An 18,247-nucleotide genomic window follows, 5' to 3' on the forward strand; every position below is an offset into this window, starting at 1 on the left:
CTTATAAAAGCTGAATTTATTCCTCTTGGTTAGTAGTCACAAATGGTTAAGAAGTAAAACTCCCTTCATCTGTTCTTCTAGTGAGCCAAATCTAGCTCCCATTAACCCAGTCCATTGCAGATAATTCCACACTGCACACGCTCCCAGTTCCCACCCCAGCAAGGATAATCACATTCCGACGGGGAGTGAACAGATGGTGGATTCCATGGTAACCAGCCCTCCTAAGGCGATTGGTAGAATTGTGTGACTACTGCTTATTGGGTAACAATTGCTGTCTTTGTGCTCCAGCCTCGCAAATCCTAACGGAAGGAACATATAGCCACTCACATGTGCAGGGGCTTGCCTAGCAGGTGTTTGGCTATTTAAACAAGGCAATGCAGGCCAATTAAAAGCTGTCCTGCAAATCTACCCTTGGAGGTACAAAGCGCTAACATGCCAGATAGTGTCCACTGCTCATTCACAGAAAAAGGTCACATGAGGCTTAACTTGACAAACAGAAAAATAAAACTTGAAAGTAAACTTGAAAATTCAAGATAACGCATTCCAGAAATCTAAGCTGTATCAGCAAGTCCTTTCTGTTGATTTACAATCCACATCAGAAGAGAAACTGGTTTTGTATTTAGACTTTTTAAAATAAAATTTTCAAATTTGTAAAACTTAGCTTGAAAATAAGTTTTCAAAAGCAACTGTCCTATAAATATACACGTATTAATTTTTTAAACTTATATGAATTCATTTTTATTGTTTTTGTTTTCGGGGGGAGAGGGAGAGGCTTCTAAACTTCACATTTTCATTAGGACCTTATCCAATTATATGACTGAAATCTCTTGGTTACGTACTCTCTACGGGCTTTAATTTGGTTCTGCATCCATGAAAGTTCAATGCTGATTCAGCAGGAAAAGAGCTTCCCCTGAATTCATGGTATTCAAGGAATCAAAGAATATGTCCTTGGAAGAGCAAAATGACTGAAAACCAAATATATACCCCATCAAGACCAACTACTGGAGATAATGTATAAATGTAAAACAGACGAACTTTGGGCACTCAAATCCAACAGAAATATATTTTTCAAAGGCAAGGAAAAGAAATAATTAGGATAGGCCTAAAGCAAAAACAAAACAACAACTGTAAGCCATAACTAGACTTTTATGTCTTAATTACCTCCTTGCTTTATAGTTAGCCACTATCTTAAATTCAGGACTTCTTTTCTTGGAATGAACAGAAGTAAGACACAAATGTTGAAAGGAAAAAGACAAAATCATTATTTGCAGATGATATGATTGTATTGCTAGGGGGAAAAATTAAAATCAAAGAGATTATTTATATCATCTGAAATTTAATGATGTGGCTAAATATATCAAAATAATTCCTTTATAAGGCAAAAACATCAGAACATCAATAAAATGAAATTTACTAACTACAGCAACAAATAGTGTATTGGGTTGGCCAAAAAGTTTATTCTGTTTCTTCTGTGACATCTTACAATACTTTGGAATAATACTATCAAGAACTGTGTATGAACTATTTGGGGGACAAAGAATGAACTATCAGAAGAAATATTAATAAAAGAAAACTAAATGGAGAAAAATAATGCATTGCTGGATACAAAGATCCATTTTAAAGATGCCAACTCTTTTCAAATTACCAGTCTTTTAGTAAATTTATATATAAATATATATGTAATACATATGTACATTTTTCTAGTAAAATGTCCAGCATACTTTACAAAATGAATTTAACAAAGTGATCCTAAAGTTTATTTGGATTTTTAAAAAATGAAAATACCAATGAAAATTCTATGAGAGGAGTAGTAATAGGTAAAATAACTGTACCAAGTTTTTAAAATACTATAAATATATAGCTATCTCCCAAATTTATAATTCCAGGATAAACCTCTCTTTCCAAGAATTGCACACTTCTATGTCTAACTATCTATTGAACATCTCTGCCTGAATGTTTAATAAAAATCTCGAACGTAACATCCCAAAACTATCTATTGAACATCTATTGCATGAATGTTTAATAAAAATCTCGAACATAACATCCCAAAACTTAACTCCTGATTTCTCCCCCAAATCAGCTCCTCCTGCATCCTTCCTTGTTTTTGGAAACAGCAACTCCACTCTTCCAGTCACTCAAGCTGAATGCCTGAGAGCCCATCTTTGACTTTTCTATTTCTTTGACATCTTCGCATCCAACCTGACAGCTCATGATGTGAGTTATTTCTTCCAATATGGCCACTTCTTACCACCTCCACCATTTCCACCTGGTCGAAGACATACCATCTCTCACCTAGATTCCTTAATAATTTCCTAAATAAACTCTCTACTTCCACTTCGCCTTGTATAGGCTATAAAACCTAAGCAGATAATGCAAATTCTCTTCTCAAAACTGACTTTCCCTTGCACTGAGGATAAATGCTGCATTCTGTATAAAGATTTAAAAGCCCTTAATAACCTGCACCTCACCTCCATCACTTGATTCCTCTCCCACAACCCTCTCTGGCTTTCCGTGAGTCTCTCTAAGCAGAATCTCACATTCTGTCCTCTCCTCAGCACTTTTTCAGTAATTGGACAGTGCCAACGTTTACCACAGGCCAGAGTTCTCTTCACGTATCTCCACTTACACACCGAGAGCCCCTCAAAGCTAGGGACTTTTCCACTCTGAGCTCTGTGCTGCTGCTGCCAAGCAAAGGTCCTTATACACAGTATTTCCTGAATCTGCTGAATAAATAACAGCTTGCTGAAAAATCTTTTATTCTACGGCAAATTTAGAGGAAACAAGAATCTAATAATAGATTAATGGTTACACAAACTGGAATATACTCAACTTGATAGAATATCATGCAATTGTTAAAAATATGGTCACAAGAACTATGGGGCATAAGGGAAATGTCAACTGGTATACCAATAATGATATTCTATTTGTTGGGTCCCTAGTCTGTGCTAGGAACTATAATAAGCATTTATAAATATTTTATTTAAATCTCACAGGGATTATGAAGTAGGAATTACTATAATCATTTTTTAGTTATGGAAACTGAGACTCAGAAACTAAGTTCTTTGCCCTACATCTCACTGCTGAGACTAGAATCTCAAGTGAGACCAAAGCTTGGGTCTGATCATTATGCCACACTACCTCCTGGAAGTACAGGGGAAAAAAATACATAACTGAGTATTTGCTATGAACAACTGCAATAAAAAATGAGATTCTTAGAAACCAAAGCCTAAGCCTATCTATCTCAAAATTATAAGAGCAGTTGTGAAGAAGAGATTTTACTGATATTTTCCTTTCTGTTTTCTAAAAATCTTAATGTCACAAATGATAATTTTCTAAAAGTAATATTTATTCTTCCTACACATATTTTTCAAAGTTTACCCCACTATATTCTTGGGTGGATCTACTATCAAGACAATAGAAAAAAGCAAAAATGAATCTGGCTCACCACTTCTAGGAAACTGATTCTGTGGGAATCACTCAGGAAGAAAAAAAAAAAAAAGACAGATCTAAGAAAAGGAAGTAGGCAGTAGTGTCCTTTTTAGCTTCATGTTCACCTCTGGCTGTTCTGACATTGTCTCCACAATAGCACCTTAAGCCACACTGCTCAGAGTGTAATAATAGGGTCCCCATACTTAAGCGGTAGGGCACGTGACAAAGAGTCAATAATCCCCATAAAGGTTCTCAAGATATAAAGTTGTTGGGAACAGAGAAGCCTGATATCTTCTTCAAATACTGGGCAGTTGGCAATGTTGCCTACAAGCTGTTATAGTAGTTACTGTGTCAGCTAAGCAGTGATCAAATAACCCTGGGAGTACTACTCTATCTCCCTTCACTACTGAATCTGCCCACAGACACATATTTTTGTAAGGAAGTTTTCAAGTCCTTAGCTTTTGCAAAACTCAGTGACAGAACCACTGTTTAGAATTTAAGAAACCTGGACTCTAGTCCTTGCTTAGCCACTGGTATGACATGGCAAGCCATTGCCGGCTCTGGTCCTGTGCATTTCAATTGCAGAAATGAGAGAGCTGAGTTAGATCATCTTCAAAGATCTCTACCATTCTAAAATAATGAGAATGAATGTTGGAAGGAGGGTTCCTCTTCATTCTTACTAGTTTCAGCGGAAAGGGAGAAAAAAGCATTACAAGAGCAAGAATAAATGTTTATTTTCCAGAATGAAATGGCATAGTAAAAGTTTCTGGGTACAACCCTTGGCTGTGGTAAGACTCAAAGTTCTGAGCAGCAGGTATCACTAAAGTACCAGGTGAGATGGCAACTGTACCTGCACAAAGATGCCCCAGGTAGGCACACTGAGTAACACTGCCACCAGTTCTGCTCTTCCCACATTCTCTTTTCCTTGCTGAAACCACTTTTTGACAAGTAGCTTATATTATGAGGTGACTGGATATTGTTAGGGTTTTGTCTGTGAATATGAAACAGACTTAAATTATTCTCAGTGTGTTCACAATTTAGTTTCCTTGTGTTACAAACTCAAATTATTTTGTCTAAAAATACAGAATTTTGTATTTTTGCTTAACATTCTATATAACTTTTTTTTTGACTGTTTTTTCTTTTGCAACAAGTTCTTTAAAGAAGATTTACAGTAAAAATACACATTTGTAAGGTACAAAGTACCTCACAAGCAAAAGAAAAGAAAAAAAAAAAACACTGAAATAAAAGGAACTTCTCTGTCCAGTTTGTAAGGTCTTAACAATGATGGAGTAAGGAATTCTCTGGTGGTTCAATGGTTAGGACTCAACACTTTCACTGCTATAGTCCAGGTTCATTCCCTGATGGGGAACTAATGTCGATAAGCTGTACTGCATGGCCAAAACCAAAACAAAACAGGACTCCCCTGGTGGTCCAGTAGCTAAGAATCCACCGACCAATGCTGGGGACATGGGTTCAATCCCCGCTCCAGGAAGATTCCACGTGTCTCGAGGGAACTGAGCCCGTGCACCCTAGAGCCTATGCTCTGCAATAAGAGAAGCCACTGCAAAGAGAAGCCCATGCACTGCACCTAGAGAGCAGTCCCCACTCACCACAAGAGAAAGTCTTCATGCAGCAACGAAGACCCAGCACAGTCAAAAACAAACAAATACCAAATTTTTTAAAAAGAGTCTGTCTTTAAAAACAACAACAAAGAAAAAAACAATGATGGAGAAATAATCTAGCCTGATTTGATGAAAGCATTTTCTTTTAATTGCCCATCATTCCTCTGATATGGTTAGCATAGCAGCAGCACTTTTCTTTCTAGGACCTGTCCAGCTACCATACTGCAAAGAAAAAAGTGTTGAGGTAAGTCTACATTAGGGAGTTCCAGAGTGCTAGCCCTTTTTTCATCAAACTCCAACCATCAGGACTCTAATCCAATTCTACCAATGCCCCAGGGATATTTTTTATTAAAATTAAAAGGATATTATATCTCAGCCAAATGAGAATAATGGGATCCAATTTTTCACATCATTAGATTATTGCTATCTTCATTAGGATAAAATTCCCTGTCTTTTCATACATTTAATATTGATTCTAAAACAGAGGTGGGAGGAAAGTATACAAATATCTGGGTCCTAGTCTGCTGCCTTCCACATTCCTCCTTACCCATATTCTTTCAGTAAGTGATGCACCTAAATTGGAATCTAGATGTTTTAATTCTTTTATCTTTCTTTGTCTAAGAAACTTTGTGAAATATATGCAAGGGAAGACTTTCTATGCTGAGTACATATATATAACATATGTTTAGTCACTGAGTCATGTCCAAGCCTTTTGCAACCCCATGGATTGTAACCCACCAAGCTCCTCTGTCCATGGGATTTTCCAGACGTGAATATCGGAATGGGTTACCATTTCCTTCTCTGGGAACATAATATATATGCTAAATATTAATATTAATTATATTAATGACTATATTTTTTCAAATATTTGTGACAAGTGGGAAAAGGATTAAGAACAAAGAATGTTCTATAAACAAGACTTATTGAGCATCTACAATTTCCAAAAGTTCTAACCTAAACTCTGAACACACAAAAAAAGGAGACACTGATTTCCTTCTCTTGATGAGTTTTTAATATGTTCAAAAAACAAAGACTTTCACCTCTTCGGGAGATGAGGGATAGAAAGGCACTTACAACTGGGATAGATGTCTAGCACTTGTTGTTCAGTCCCTCCATTGACTGTCACTGTTCCATTGTTTCCCCATCTGTTTGCCATGAAGTGATGGAACTGGATGTCATGATCTTTGTTTTTTGAATGTTGAGTTTTAAGTAAGCTTTTTCACTCTCCTCTTTCACCTTCATCAACAGGCTCTTCAGTTCCCCTCTGCTTTCTGCCATAAGGGTGGTATCACCCGCATATCTGAGGTTATTGATATTTCTCCCAGCAATCCTGATTCTAGCTTGTGCTTCATCCAGCCTTGCATTATGCATGATGTACTCTGCATACAAGTTAAAAAGCAAGGTGACAATATACAGCCTTGACATACTCCTTTCCGAATTTTGAACCAGTCCATTGTTCCATGTCTGGTTCTAACTATTGCTTCTTGACCTGCATACAGATTTTTCAGGAGGCAGGTAAGGTGGTCTGGTAGTCCCATCTCTTTAAGAATTTTCTATAGCTTGTTGTGATCCACACGGTCAAAGCTTTAGCATAGTCAATGAAGCAAAAGCAGATGTTTTTCTGGAATTCTCTTGCTTTTTCTATGATCCAACAGATGTTGACAATTTGATCTGTGGTTCCTCTGCCTTTTCTAAATCCAGCTTGACCATGTGGGAGTTCTCGGTTCATGTACTGTTAAAGCCTAGCTTGAAGAATCTTGAGCATTACTTTGCTAGCATATGAAATGAGTACAGTTGTGCAGTAGTTTGAGCATTCTTTGGCATTGCCCTTCTTTGGGATTGGAATGAAAACTGACCTTTTCAGTCCTGTGGCCACGGCTGAGTTTTCCAAATTTGCTGGCATATTGAGTGTAGCACTTTAACACTAGGACTAGGTTAAGTGAAAAAAATATATCACACAAACATCATTCTGTAAAAACGATCAAAATATCAATGTTATGAATGTTCTTTTTCATACTTTAGGGACTGAGATCAAGCTACAATGAAAACTGTATCAATCCCAGTTCTGTGCATATAAAAATCCAAGGCTGAACAGTTAATCCTCAAAACTTAAAAAATATCCTGAAGGACCAAATCATACAACTATTGCTCTAGATCAAATTTATGCAAAAACTGTTTAGCATTCTACAGGGTTTCCTTTGAGGAACGAAAGCAAATTCAGTAAAAACTGAATGATCAACTGAACCCTTATTGTTGAAGCCTAGGGATTTACAGACTTCCCTCTGAGATATTACAGTTTTGGTTCCAGACCATAGCAATAAAACAAGTCATACGAATTTTTTGGTATCCCGAGGCATATAAAAGTTATGGTTCCACTATAGTATAGTCTATTAAGTGTGCAATAACAATGTACATACTTGAATTTTAAAATATTTTATTGTTAAAAACTGCTGACCATCATCTGACAATGCAGGGTTACCACAAACCTTCAGTTTATAAAAAAAAATTAAAAGGAAGTATCTGCAAAGTGCAATAAAGTAAAGCACAAGAAAACAAGGTATGATTGTATTTACAGTCTCTAATCTGAGCTCATAAAATCAATTCTTTCTAACCTAGCTACTTTTTTTACCCCAAATCCAAACTGCAGAAAGAGAAAAGTAGCCTAGTTTTGTGGGCAAGGACTAAAGTGAACATTTGTGGGCTGTGTGGGTGGCAGAGGTATGTATGTGGGATGAGTGGTGTGTGTATGATACAGGAGCGTGCACAGATGGGTGAGAGGGGTGTGTGGGCAGGGGGGAAGTAAAGGGGTATTTGGGAAAGCTTCTTAATCTGACCTATAAATTATATCTAAAAACTTAGATTTTTTTTCTGGGGTAACCAGAGGATAACCACTTGAATAAGGGGCAAATCAAGGTTAGTTAATGCTGTAAACACAGATTCCCAAACTCTGAGCAAGGCAGGATATACGTACAAATATTCTTGCCCCACAAGTTATCAGTGGAAAGACTTCTCAGCTACAACCTCTGAGCTTTGAGGCTTTCATCTAAGAAACAGGCATAATATTTGGTACTTCCCTCTCAAGAAGATCAATGAGATCACAAAGGTAAACCCTCTTGGGATACATAGAAAATTATATAGCTGTAAGAAGTTTTAAACAAGTTTAAAAGGGCAGGGAGGGAGGGAGACACAACTGTCTGCTCTGAGCCAAGAATAGCAAAGGATGACTTCCTGTTATGAGAAAAAAAAAAAAAACCCAAACACTGAAGTCTCTTCCAAAAAACAAAAACCCTCAAAACCCAAAATAAAACAAAAAGCTCTTGGTTCCATCTATAGATTCTTCTCAAGCTGTCTAATCTCATCCTTTTTCTTGTTTACACTTCTCAAAACTTGGGAACCCCAGGTCACTGCCTCCATTTCCTCACCTCCCCTTTAGCCCACTTGTCTGACTGACACAGACCTGATCCTGCTTCCACAAGGCCAGCGGCCCACTGCAATCAGCAGCCCACCCCTCCTACCCCGTACTTCTCTGGGAGCATCTGACAGTAAACCGCATTTTCATTTTTTACATTCTTTCCTCCCGGGCGCCTTCACAGCTAACACTCCTGCTTCTTTAGGACTCTTTCCAGTAAACTCCTTTCTTCTTTGCTTCAATCAGCAACTGTTCTCCCTCCTCCATCACATCCAATCAATCAGGGCTGTCCAATTTTACTGAATAAACATTCATAAAACATATCACCAGTAAATATGTTTAGATATTATACAGCAATTAGTAGGCAAAACATGAAGTTGCTAGTTCAAACATGGAACCCCAGTGACTGAACAGAAGGCTTTTGATCTTTATAAAAAGAAAACAAGCCAAATAATACCTTACTGAGTGTACAGTTGAAGGTGAGTAAAAGTAAAGGCCTTGTTACCTTCCCTCATAAGCTGAAAGTTGTATAGGAATTTAATACTTCCTTGCCAAGTTCTTCAAGTCCCTTGCACTTGCAGTTCCCTCTGCTTCATATGTTTTATCCAGATTTTCCTCTTGCTTCCATAACACATTTCATGCAAATCTGCACTTTGATGCCACTTTCTCAGGTGGGCCTTTCTTTCTTCACAATCCCATTTTGGTCACTTTCTATTAATCCTAGCACTTTGGTCTTTGGTATTTAATAGCACTTATCACTGTGCAACATTATATTAAATGTTTCTTTTTCACTCTTTTTATTTTTGGCTCTTAACCTATTTTTTAATGGACAAAAGTCTCAATTGGAAACTTCACAAAAGGTCTCCAATAAGCATATAAAAATTATTAATCAGAGACATGTAAATTAAAATCACAAAATGATACCACTAGATACCTGCCACATGGCTAAAATTGTTTTAGATCAAGTACTGGCTAGGAAGGGGAATTAGAGTATTCACACACTAAAACCACTATGGAAAACCTTCAGGCAACATCTCCTAAAGCTGAACATATGCACTTGCAACAATTCCACTAACTGATGTACAATAATGTGCATAAAAACTTTCATCATAGTAGTTGATGTCATTAACAGCAAAATGGAAATAAAATACTATTCACAATAAAAAAAAAACCTACTGCTACAATATGCTATGGATAGGTCACAAACTTTGGAAGCATGATCTTGGATTTGAATTCCAGGTAATACTACAATGCTGCTGTAACACTGAATATGTTGATAAGGGTTATAACCTTATTGAGTCTGTTTTCTCACCACCGGAAAATTAAGGTCATATCACAGTTCTTACAAGCTTATTCTGAGGATTAGAAATAATGTGCATACAATACAAAGTACTGTGTCTAATAGGTACTCAGTAAACAACAAGACTAGGATTCAGGAGATACAATTATACCACTCAGGATCAATTACCAATCCTTCTTATACATAAACTTTCTTCTGGTAAAATAAAGATGATGTTTACCCTGACCTGCCAAACAAATCTATAGCACTGCTGTTACCAACTCAGTCATCACGAAAACTACAAGGATCAGATTATAGCATTTTATTATTCAGCTATTTTATGGACCAATTGCAGCTGTTGGCCCTAATGCCACAGGATCAAATGAGTTGGGAAGATGAAAACAAATGGGTAGGAGAAGCGCCAAGAAGTGTATAAACAGCTGGACAGGAGTCCAGTTGGTTCCATTTCAAAGCTGATTCTGAGGATGCTGTGAGCACTGTATGCACACTCTGAAGAAGCATATGTAGGTTGGGATGGCTTAAAAAAAAAATGCGGGCAAAAAAAAAAAAAAAAAACCCTTGAACTACTGTGGCTTTCACCCTAGTTCTGAGTTTCCTTTGGTCTTATAAATAAATCTATCCATACTTACCATTAGAGAATAAAAACTGCAAGTCCAATAATAAATCCTATTTGACTTCTTTTTAATATAAAATATATGTATCTATACTTCCCTGGTGGCTCAGAAGGTAAAACATCTGCATATATATATGTATCTATATATATAATCTGGTATTTAATAGCAAAAAAATCCTAAATTTTAAAATTATAATAAAAATTAGGAGAAATGACTATTTCTAAGTGTAATACATGTTCTCTAAAATTTTACTCATTTATGAAGAAAAGTCAGATATTTTATACATGTTGACTTCAATCATGTCCGACTCTGGGAGACCCCATGGACTGTAGCCCACCAGGCTCCTCTGTCCATGGGATTCTCCAGGTAAGAATAGTGGAGTGGATTGCTATGCCCTCCTCCAGGGGATCTTCCTGATCCAGGGATCGAACCCACATCTCTTACTCTCCTGAATTGCCAGGCAGGTTCTTTATCACTAGTGTCACCTGGGAAGCCCTGTATTAACTTACATTCCCATCTAAACTACCAAGGTAGATGCAGAAGCAGTATAAAGAAAAAAGAAATCCCCTATAATCTTGAAATCAAATATTCCAATCCAAAACAATTACTTGGGAAAAAACACTCCAAACTTTCATATTTTGATTGTACATTCATATTGCTCTTGCTATTTGTATTCTATTAAAATTTATCATCATGCCTATAAAGTTTTAAATAGAAGACACATTAAAGAATTTATGTTACTTTGTTACTTTAAGTTACTCTAAATTCAGTTCCATTCATTCCACAAGGTAGGTCAGTACTCCATGCTGGTGCAAGTCTGTGACATAGGGGCCTCTACACAATGGGAATGAAAAACAACAAGCTTTTTCTTTCTCTTGTGGCTGAATTATTGGGAGAATCTCAGGCCAGGCCATTTCTAAGCTAGTGAAACAAGGAAAAACCAAAGGCTTTGGCCGAAGTCTTGTGAATCTGTGTTTTTCCTGGCACTAGTATTTTCATAGCCCAAGCTTTCTATGCATAGATTTAGTTTTCCATTCACATGAAGCTTGTGGCATAAAAGAACCTGCTTTAGTTAAGGAAGTTCTCTTTCAGTGTTCAATGATCACCTATTTGCAAATATTCTATAAATCCCAGTCCATGAAGAAAGCAATGTCATCCACATTTGAAAAATAGCTAGCACACAGGCTGCCTGCCACACAGAAGTAAAAGTTTTTTAAATGTGTGATTCATAAGTTTAAACAAACATGGAATCCAACACATTTGTTTAAAATCCTAATTCAACGCTTGTCCTTAAGTTCTAAGTGCTCTAAGGACCACTGGTGGTCCCGTGGTTAAGAATCTGCCTGCCAATGCAGAGCACTCAGGTTTGATCCCCCCATCCAGGAAGATCCCACATGCAGCAGGGCAACTAAGCCCAAGCACCATAACTACTGAAGCCCATGTACCTAGAGCCTGTGCTCTGCAACAATTGAAAACACCGTAACAAGAAGCCTGTCAACGCAACTAAGGAGTAGACTCCACTCGCCACAACTAGAGAAAGCCCATGCACAGCACAAAGATCTAGCACAGTCAAAAGTAATACATTAAAAAAACAAACAAATTAATTACAAAACAATTCTAAGGTATAGCTATTATGAATGTCTTAAATCAGGAATACAAATGAAATGGGAGGGGACTTCCTCAGTGGTCCAATGATAAAGAATCCACCTTCCAATGCAAGGCACACAGCTTTGATCCCTATGGGGAAACTAAGATCCCACATGCCCGGGGAAAACTAAGCCCACCAACCACTACTAGACAAGCCGGCACACCACAACGAAGACCCAACACAGAGATAAATAAATAAATAAAGTTAAGAAAAAACAAATACAATGGGATTTTCCCCCCAAGTCATCTTGCAAAGATAATCTTTAAAAAATGGTAATGTTCTCTGATTTATAGTTCAAAATCTTTAAAGATATTAAATATTCAACAATAGAGTGCATGCCAACTAAAGTATTACTTTTTAACAGAATATCATACAGCTATTGAATTTTTACTAAGAAGTTTTGTAATGTGAAATATTTAATGTTATTTGGAAAGGGGAAAGAATGGTTTTTAAAAATCCATGTAAATTATGACCTCAGCTTTACCAAACAACAAATACAAAGGGTAAGAACACATCAAAATGTTATCAGTAGTTACACCCAGATGTTTATTTTCCTTCTCCTTGTTACAGATAAAAAATATGTTTTAAAATGTTTTTTTCTGAATAAAACATTCACTTAATGTGGTTTTTCAGTTAAACAGAAAAGACCCTGAGAACATTAAAGCCACAATGCTAGGAGGATCTAGGCAAGTCAACTAGACTTTGGAGACCAATAAATCATTGGTAATTTTAAGAAATCCTTAACTTTGTTGCATTGCCAATGCACCTTGCTGATGCTTTAGAAATAGAGAGAATTTTATCCTCAAATAATTGATGACTGAGAGAATATTAAATGTATAAATACATTCTAAGAAACTTGTTGAAATGTAGTTTTTACATATTAGAAATGGAAGTAGCAGAAATAGAAAATAGAAATAGGAGGAATGAGGCTATAATAAAGACTCAGCTAAGATAGGTCAACGCTGATTGCACACAGCACAGTTCACTTTCACTGCTCTCAGGGAACACTGCTATGCTACGAATCCACAGGAAGAAATGTCATTACCTCAAGTAATTGTACTTGGGCCATAAAAATAAGAAAAACTGTACCTCTGTGTTAAAATCACAGCATGAAACCATTCTAAACAAGAGGCAGGATAATATTTCAATCATGATACAAATTACTTATAATTTGGTAGTAAACAAAGAGATAAATACCAGTTACTTTACCTACTCATATACTTTGCATACTCAAAAAGTTCAAATGTTTTTAAACTAAAATATTTTAAAAATAGAAACTGCAAAAACAATACTCACAGCCCCCCATAAAGAATTCCTTTCAAACAACATCCAGCAGTGCCTTTTTTTCTTCTGATTAATCATTCTTAATTCCTGCTTGTGGAGGGACTATCTGGATCTACAGTTTGTGGGTAAAATCTATAGGTATTCTTCATTTAGACACCAGTCACGCACACATCTTCTGCTTGACAGGGTAAAGAACTAACTAAGGGGAAGTGCAGAGCTACGTTTCATAACTCCTTCCACCACTGATGCAGCCTCAAAGAACTACGCAAGTAATGAATTTCAAAATTCTACAAAGGTATTTCAAAATGTAGTGAGAGAATTCTAGAGCACTGTGGCAAAATGGGAAGGATGGGGCCAACTACATGTGATTTAATTGTAGTTATAGTCATTAAATTTACAAACTATCCTTGAAAACTAGGTCTTAAAGAATTTCAAATTTTTTTCATGGTCATAAGAAAAAAAAAAATCATAAGAAATGCTGAAAAACAAAACCATGTCCATCTCCCCCAAAACAAGTCTTTTATCTCTTCCAAGGTTACTAGCAATCCCAAATGACTTCATTGTAAACAAAAATTAGAATTTTAAAGAAGAGGCACCAATGAGCAAATTTCCCATCCTTGTCATGCTTATAAGATAAATTACTAATCAAGGTTAATGTTTTAGATGATATATAACACAGACTTGTCCAAACATCTAAGGTTTATCATCACATGGATTTAACATTTACGTAGTGACACTAATTTCCCTTTCATGTGATGTTTAGATGGTATAGTCAGAATCAAACTATAATAATCTAGACTCAGAATAACTTTATAACATCACTTCTTCAAATTATTGTGTTTCTGAAAGAATTGAAAGTCATGTACTAACTTAAAGTACTTGAGGATATTTTGATAGGTAGAATAAAACAAAACATGGAGAAAACTACTCGGAGAAACACACACTAAAATTACAAACCCTTAGAAATTTAGAAATCCTCCCTTTGTATGGATAAGAAAACTGAGATCAAGAGTGTTAAGGAAGGCTAGATATAGACGTATTGATATTAAAGAGACAAGATATATACATTTCAGACATTCTCATAGGCTTTCTTCAGTTCAATTTCCATGGCATTTTATTTCTAAATTAGGTCTTTCTTAAACATGCTTTCGCGGGGTGGTAGTTTTGAGAGCTAATAACTGGCCTACAACAAGCTCTTCCTGTCAATCAATGTTGTTATTGCAAGCTTTCATTGCAAGCTTTGAAAGCTTATTTCTATGAAATGAAAGGTATAATAATGAGACATGCCACGTTCATGTGATGTGAAGAAGTATCCAATGGCTAACACTTTCCAAATTTCACCAACCTATGCCAGCATCCCCGCCCAGATCAGCTGAAGGCTGAGAGTGTCCTCTGCAGAGTCAGCGTAGGTTTTGCACAGGAAGTGTTGCTCTATGTGCTCGGGCATAACTGATGAAGCCAAATGAGGATGTCAGCATTTTTGGTTCCTTCTCTCTAGCTCAGAAGAGTACAGCAGGAAACTTCACACTGACCACATGCCAGTGAACCACTGGCTGAAACTGGACCTGTTCTGCCCTGCTACAGTGTACCAGGGCTGGAAGTACCCAAATATGCATGTTGGCTCTGGTTCTGGACATCTTCTTTTTCAATGTTTTAGCAGTTTGTCAGGCAAAGAAAAAGAAAATTCATATGGAATATTTTCTGATTATTTGACATTGTACATTGTAGATTTTTAATATCTTTATAATTAGCTAAACTTTCTCACTGTTTATTCAGATATTATATGAATATAGCTCTAGAAATCTGTTTCAGGGATTGCACTGAAATAAAATTTCATACATATGTGCTTTCTTTCCCCTTAGTTTTCTGTTTACACTTTGATCTGCTAGTTTTTATAAAAACAGATTTATACCTCTTGACTTTAAATCAAGTAATTTAAATTAATTCATTCATACAATAAATTGAGAACAGCTTTAAGAATCATAGTATCAACCAATCTATTATAAAGCTAAAATTAGTAATCCTCTCAAAAAAGAAAAAAACATTATTATGTGGCTAAAAATAAATGTTCATTAAAAAAAAAAGGGCAAAGCTATTTATCTGCTCTTAACACCACAATCATTGGAGAAGGAAATGGCAACCCACTCCAGTGTCCTTGCCTGGAGAATCCCAGGGACGGGGGAGCCTGGTGGGCTGCCGTCTATGGGGTCGCACAGAGTCAGACACAACTGAAGTGACTTAGCTGCAGCAGCAACAGCACAATCATTCCATTCCATGTCTTGATAAAATTAATGTTATATTAGTAATTACACCTGTGTGTTATTTTGCACCCTTCTCGTAACAACCCTAACAAAAAGGCATTAATTAGCCCTACTGTATAGGTGATGAAACTATACGGCAGAGCTGCAATTCAAACCTTAGACTTTTTAACTTCAAAACCTGAACTTGATCCCTGGGTCAGAAAGATCCCCTGGAGAAGGGAATGGCAACCCACTCTATTTATTCTTGCCTGGAGAATCCCATGGACAGAGGAGCCTGGCGGGCTACAGTCCATGGGGTCACACAGAGCTGGACACAACTGAAGCGACTTAGCATTCAAGAGGCTCTTTAGTTCCTCTTCACTTTCTGCCATTAGAGTGGTATCATCTGCATATCTGAGGTTGTTGATATTTCTCGCAGTAATCTTGATGTCAGTTCATGATTCACCCGGCATGGCATGCACCCCCATGTTCATTGCAGCACTCTTTGCAACAGCTAAGACATGGAAGCAACATAAATGTCCATCAATAGAGGAATGGATAACGAAGATGTGGCACACATATACAATGGAATATTACACATCCATCTAAAAGAATGAAATAATATCACTTACAGCAACATTGGTGGATCTAGAGACTGTCATGAGTGAAATAAACTGACAGAGAAGCAAAAATATCATATGATATCCCTTATATGTGCAATCTAAAAAGAAATGATACAAATGAACTTATCTACAAAACAGAAACAGACTCACAAACTTAGAGAATGAACTTGTGGTTCCTACGGAGAAGGATGGGAAGAAGGGTTACTAGAGTTTTGGATCAGCATGAAACGATGCTGTATTTTAAACAAATAACCAATAAGGATCATCTGTATAGCATATATTTTAATAAATATGCTATATTTTAAATAAATAACCAACAAGGACTTTCTGTATAGTGTAGGGAACCCTGCTTAATGTTATGTGGCAGCCCAGATGGGAGGGAAATTTAGGGGAGAATGGCACATGTATATGTAAGGCTATGTCCCTTTGCTGTCCACCTGAAACTATCACGACATTGTTAATTAGCTATACTCTAAGCTCAACATTCGGAGAAGGCAATGGCACCCCACTCCAGTACTCTTGCCTGGAAAATCCCATGGATGCAGGAGCCTGGTGGGCCGCAGTCCATGGGGTTGCTAAGAGTTGGACACAACTGAGCGGCTTCACTTTCTTTCACTTTCATGCATTGGAGAAGGAAATGGCAACCCACTCCAGTGTTCTTGCCTGGAGAATCCCAGGGACGGCAGAGCCTGGTGGGCTGCCGTCTATAGGGGTCGCACAGAGTTGGACACGAGTGAAGCGACTTAGCAGCAGCAGCAGCAGCAGCAAGCTCAACATTCAGAAAACTAAGATCATGGCATCTGGTCCCATCACTTCATGGCAAATAGATGGCGAAACAGTGGAAACAGTGTCAGACTTTATTTTTGGCGGCTCCAAAATCACTGCAGATGGTAATTGCAGCCATGAAATTAAAAGACACTTACTCCTTGGAAGGCAAGTTATGACCAACCTAGATAGTATGTTAAAAAGGAGAGATAGTACTTTGCCAACAAAGGTCCATCTAGTCAAGGCTATGGTCACGTACGGATGTGAGAATTGGACTGTGAAGAAAGCTGAGCACAGAAGAATTGATGCTTTTGAACTGTGGTGTTGGAGAAGACTCTTGAGAGTCCCTTGGACTGCAAGGAGATCCAACCAGTCCATCCTAAAGGAGATGAGTCCTGGGTGTTCATTGGAAGGACTGATGCTGAAGCTGAAACTCTAATACTTTGGCCACCTCATGTGAAGACTTGACTCATTGGAAAAAACCCTGATGCTGGGAGGGATTGGGGGCAGGAGGAGAAGGGGACGACAGAGGATGAGATGGCTAGATGGCATCACCGACTCGATGGACATGAGTTTGAGTGAACTCTGAGAGTTGGTGATGGACAGGGAGGCCTGGTGTGCTGCGATTCATGGGGTCGCAAAGAGTCAGACACGACTGAGCGACTGAACTGAACTGAATACAAAATAAAAAGTTGAAAAAAAAACAAAAGTGATCTCTAAAATGCACACTTCCTGCTATTCTCCCAAAGTTTTCCCCAAATTTCTAACTTCAGAAAGAATAAGAAAAACTTTTACCTCTATGTCTGAGTTTTCTTAGTTTTAACCCTCAAATTCAAAGCTTAAAAATGTTCATGTCTGGTAAAGCAAATTTCCTCCTTTTACTTCATGTAACTCTTCCCATTACTAAACTCCTCAAAACTTTGTTATCTAATCTACTTATAAAGTGAACCATTTTATACCTAGCCTAAAACATTAGAATCATTTAGAATAACTTATTCTATAGTCCACTAGAGCAACAGTCAGTTTTAATTTTACTCATTAGTTATGAGAAAGAGAAGAGTCACTTCCTCAAGGTCACTCTGAGCCAGAAATAGAATTTTGGTTTAAGGTCTGGTCACTAAATCATGCTTCCTCTGCAACAGTGAGCCACTATTGGTAAACTTGTCACCAAGTGACAGAAAATAACAAAAACTACGGGATACTTAAAATACTTTTTCTGTTGATACTTATTTCCCCTACCTGTCCACTCCTTCTATTTTGGCCATTGCCAATATATTCTAAATTGTAGTATGAAAAGAAACCACAATTGCCTC

The 18,247-nt window shown here is 37.2% G+C and overlaps 1 protein-coding gene across 6 annotated transcripts in view; it reads right to left on the reverse strand.

Moving 5' to 3' along the window:
* The window catches only part of FGD4 (FYVE, RhoGEF and PH domain containing 4), a 229,996-nt gene that overhangs the window by 136,811 nt on the left and 74,938 nt on the right, over positions 1 to 18,247 (reverse strand). Inside the window, exon 1 of one of the 6 annotated variants that reach the window (XM_070789824.1) lies at positions 15,801 to 18,247. This exon is cut by the window's right edge and continues 45,858 nt beyond it. The exons of 3 other annotated variants lie outside the window; for them this stretch is intronic. Coding sequence is in view for 1 of the 3 variants with exons in the window: in XM_070789822.1 (XP_070645923.1) it covers positions 13,319 to 13,328 (10 nt within the window). In the remaining 2 variants the exon portion in view is untranslated. 2 more of the 6 variants (XM_070789822.1, XM_070789823.1) reach the window with 2 other exon arrangements.

Source organism: Bos indicus, chromosome 5, assembly GCF_029378745.1.
Source record: "Bos indicus isolate NIAB-ARS_2022 breed Sahiwal x Tharparkar chromosome 5, NIAB-ARS_B.indTharparkar_mat_pri_1.0, whole genome shotgun sequence".
In the NCBI taxonomy this organism is placed as follows: Eukaryota; Metazoa; Chordata; class Mammalia; order Artiodactyla; family Bovidae; genus Bos; species Bos indicus.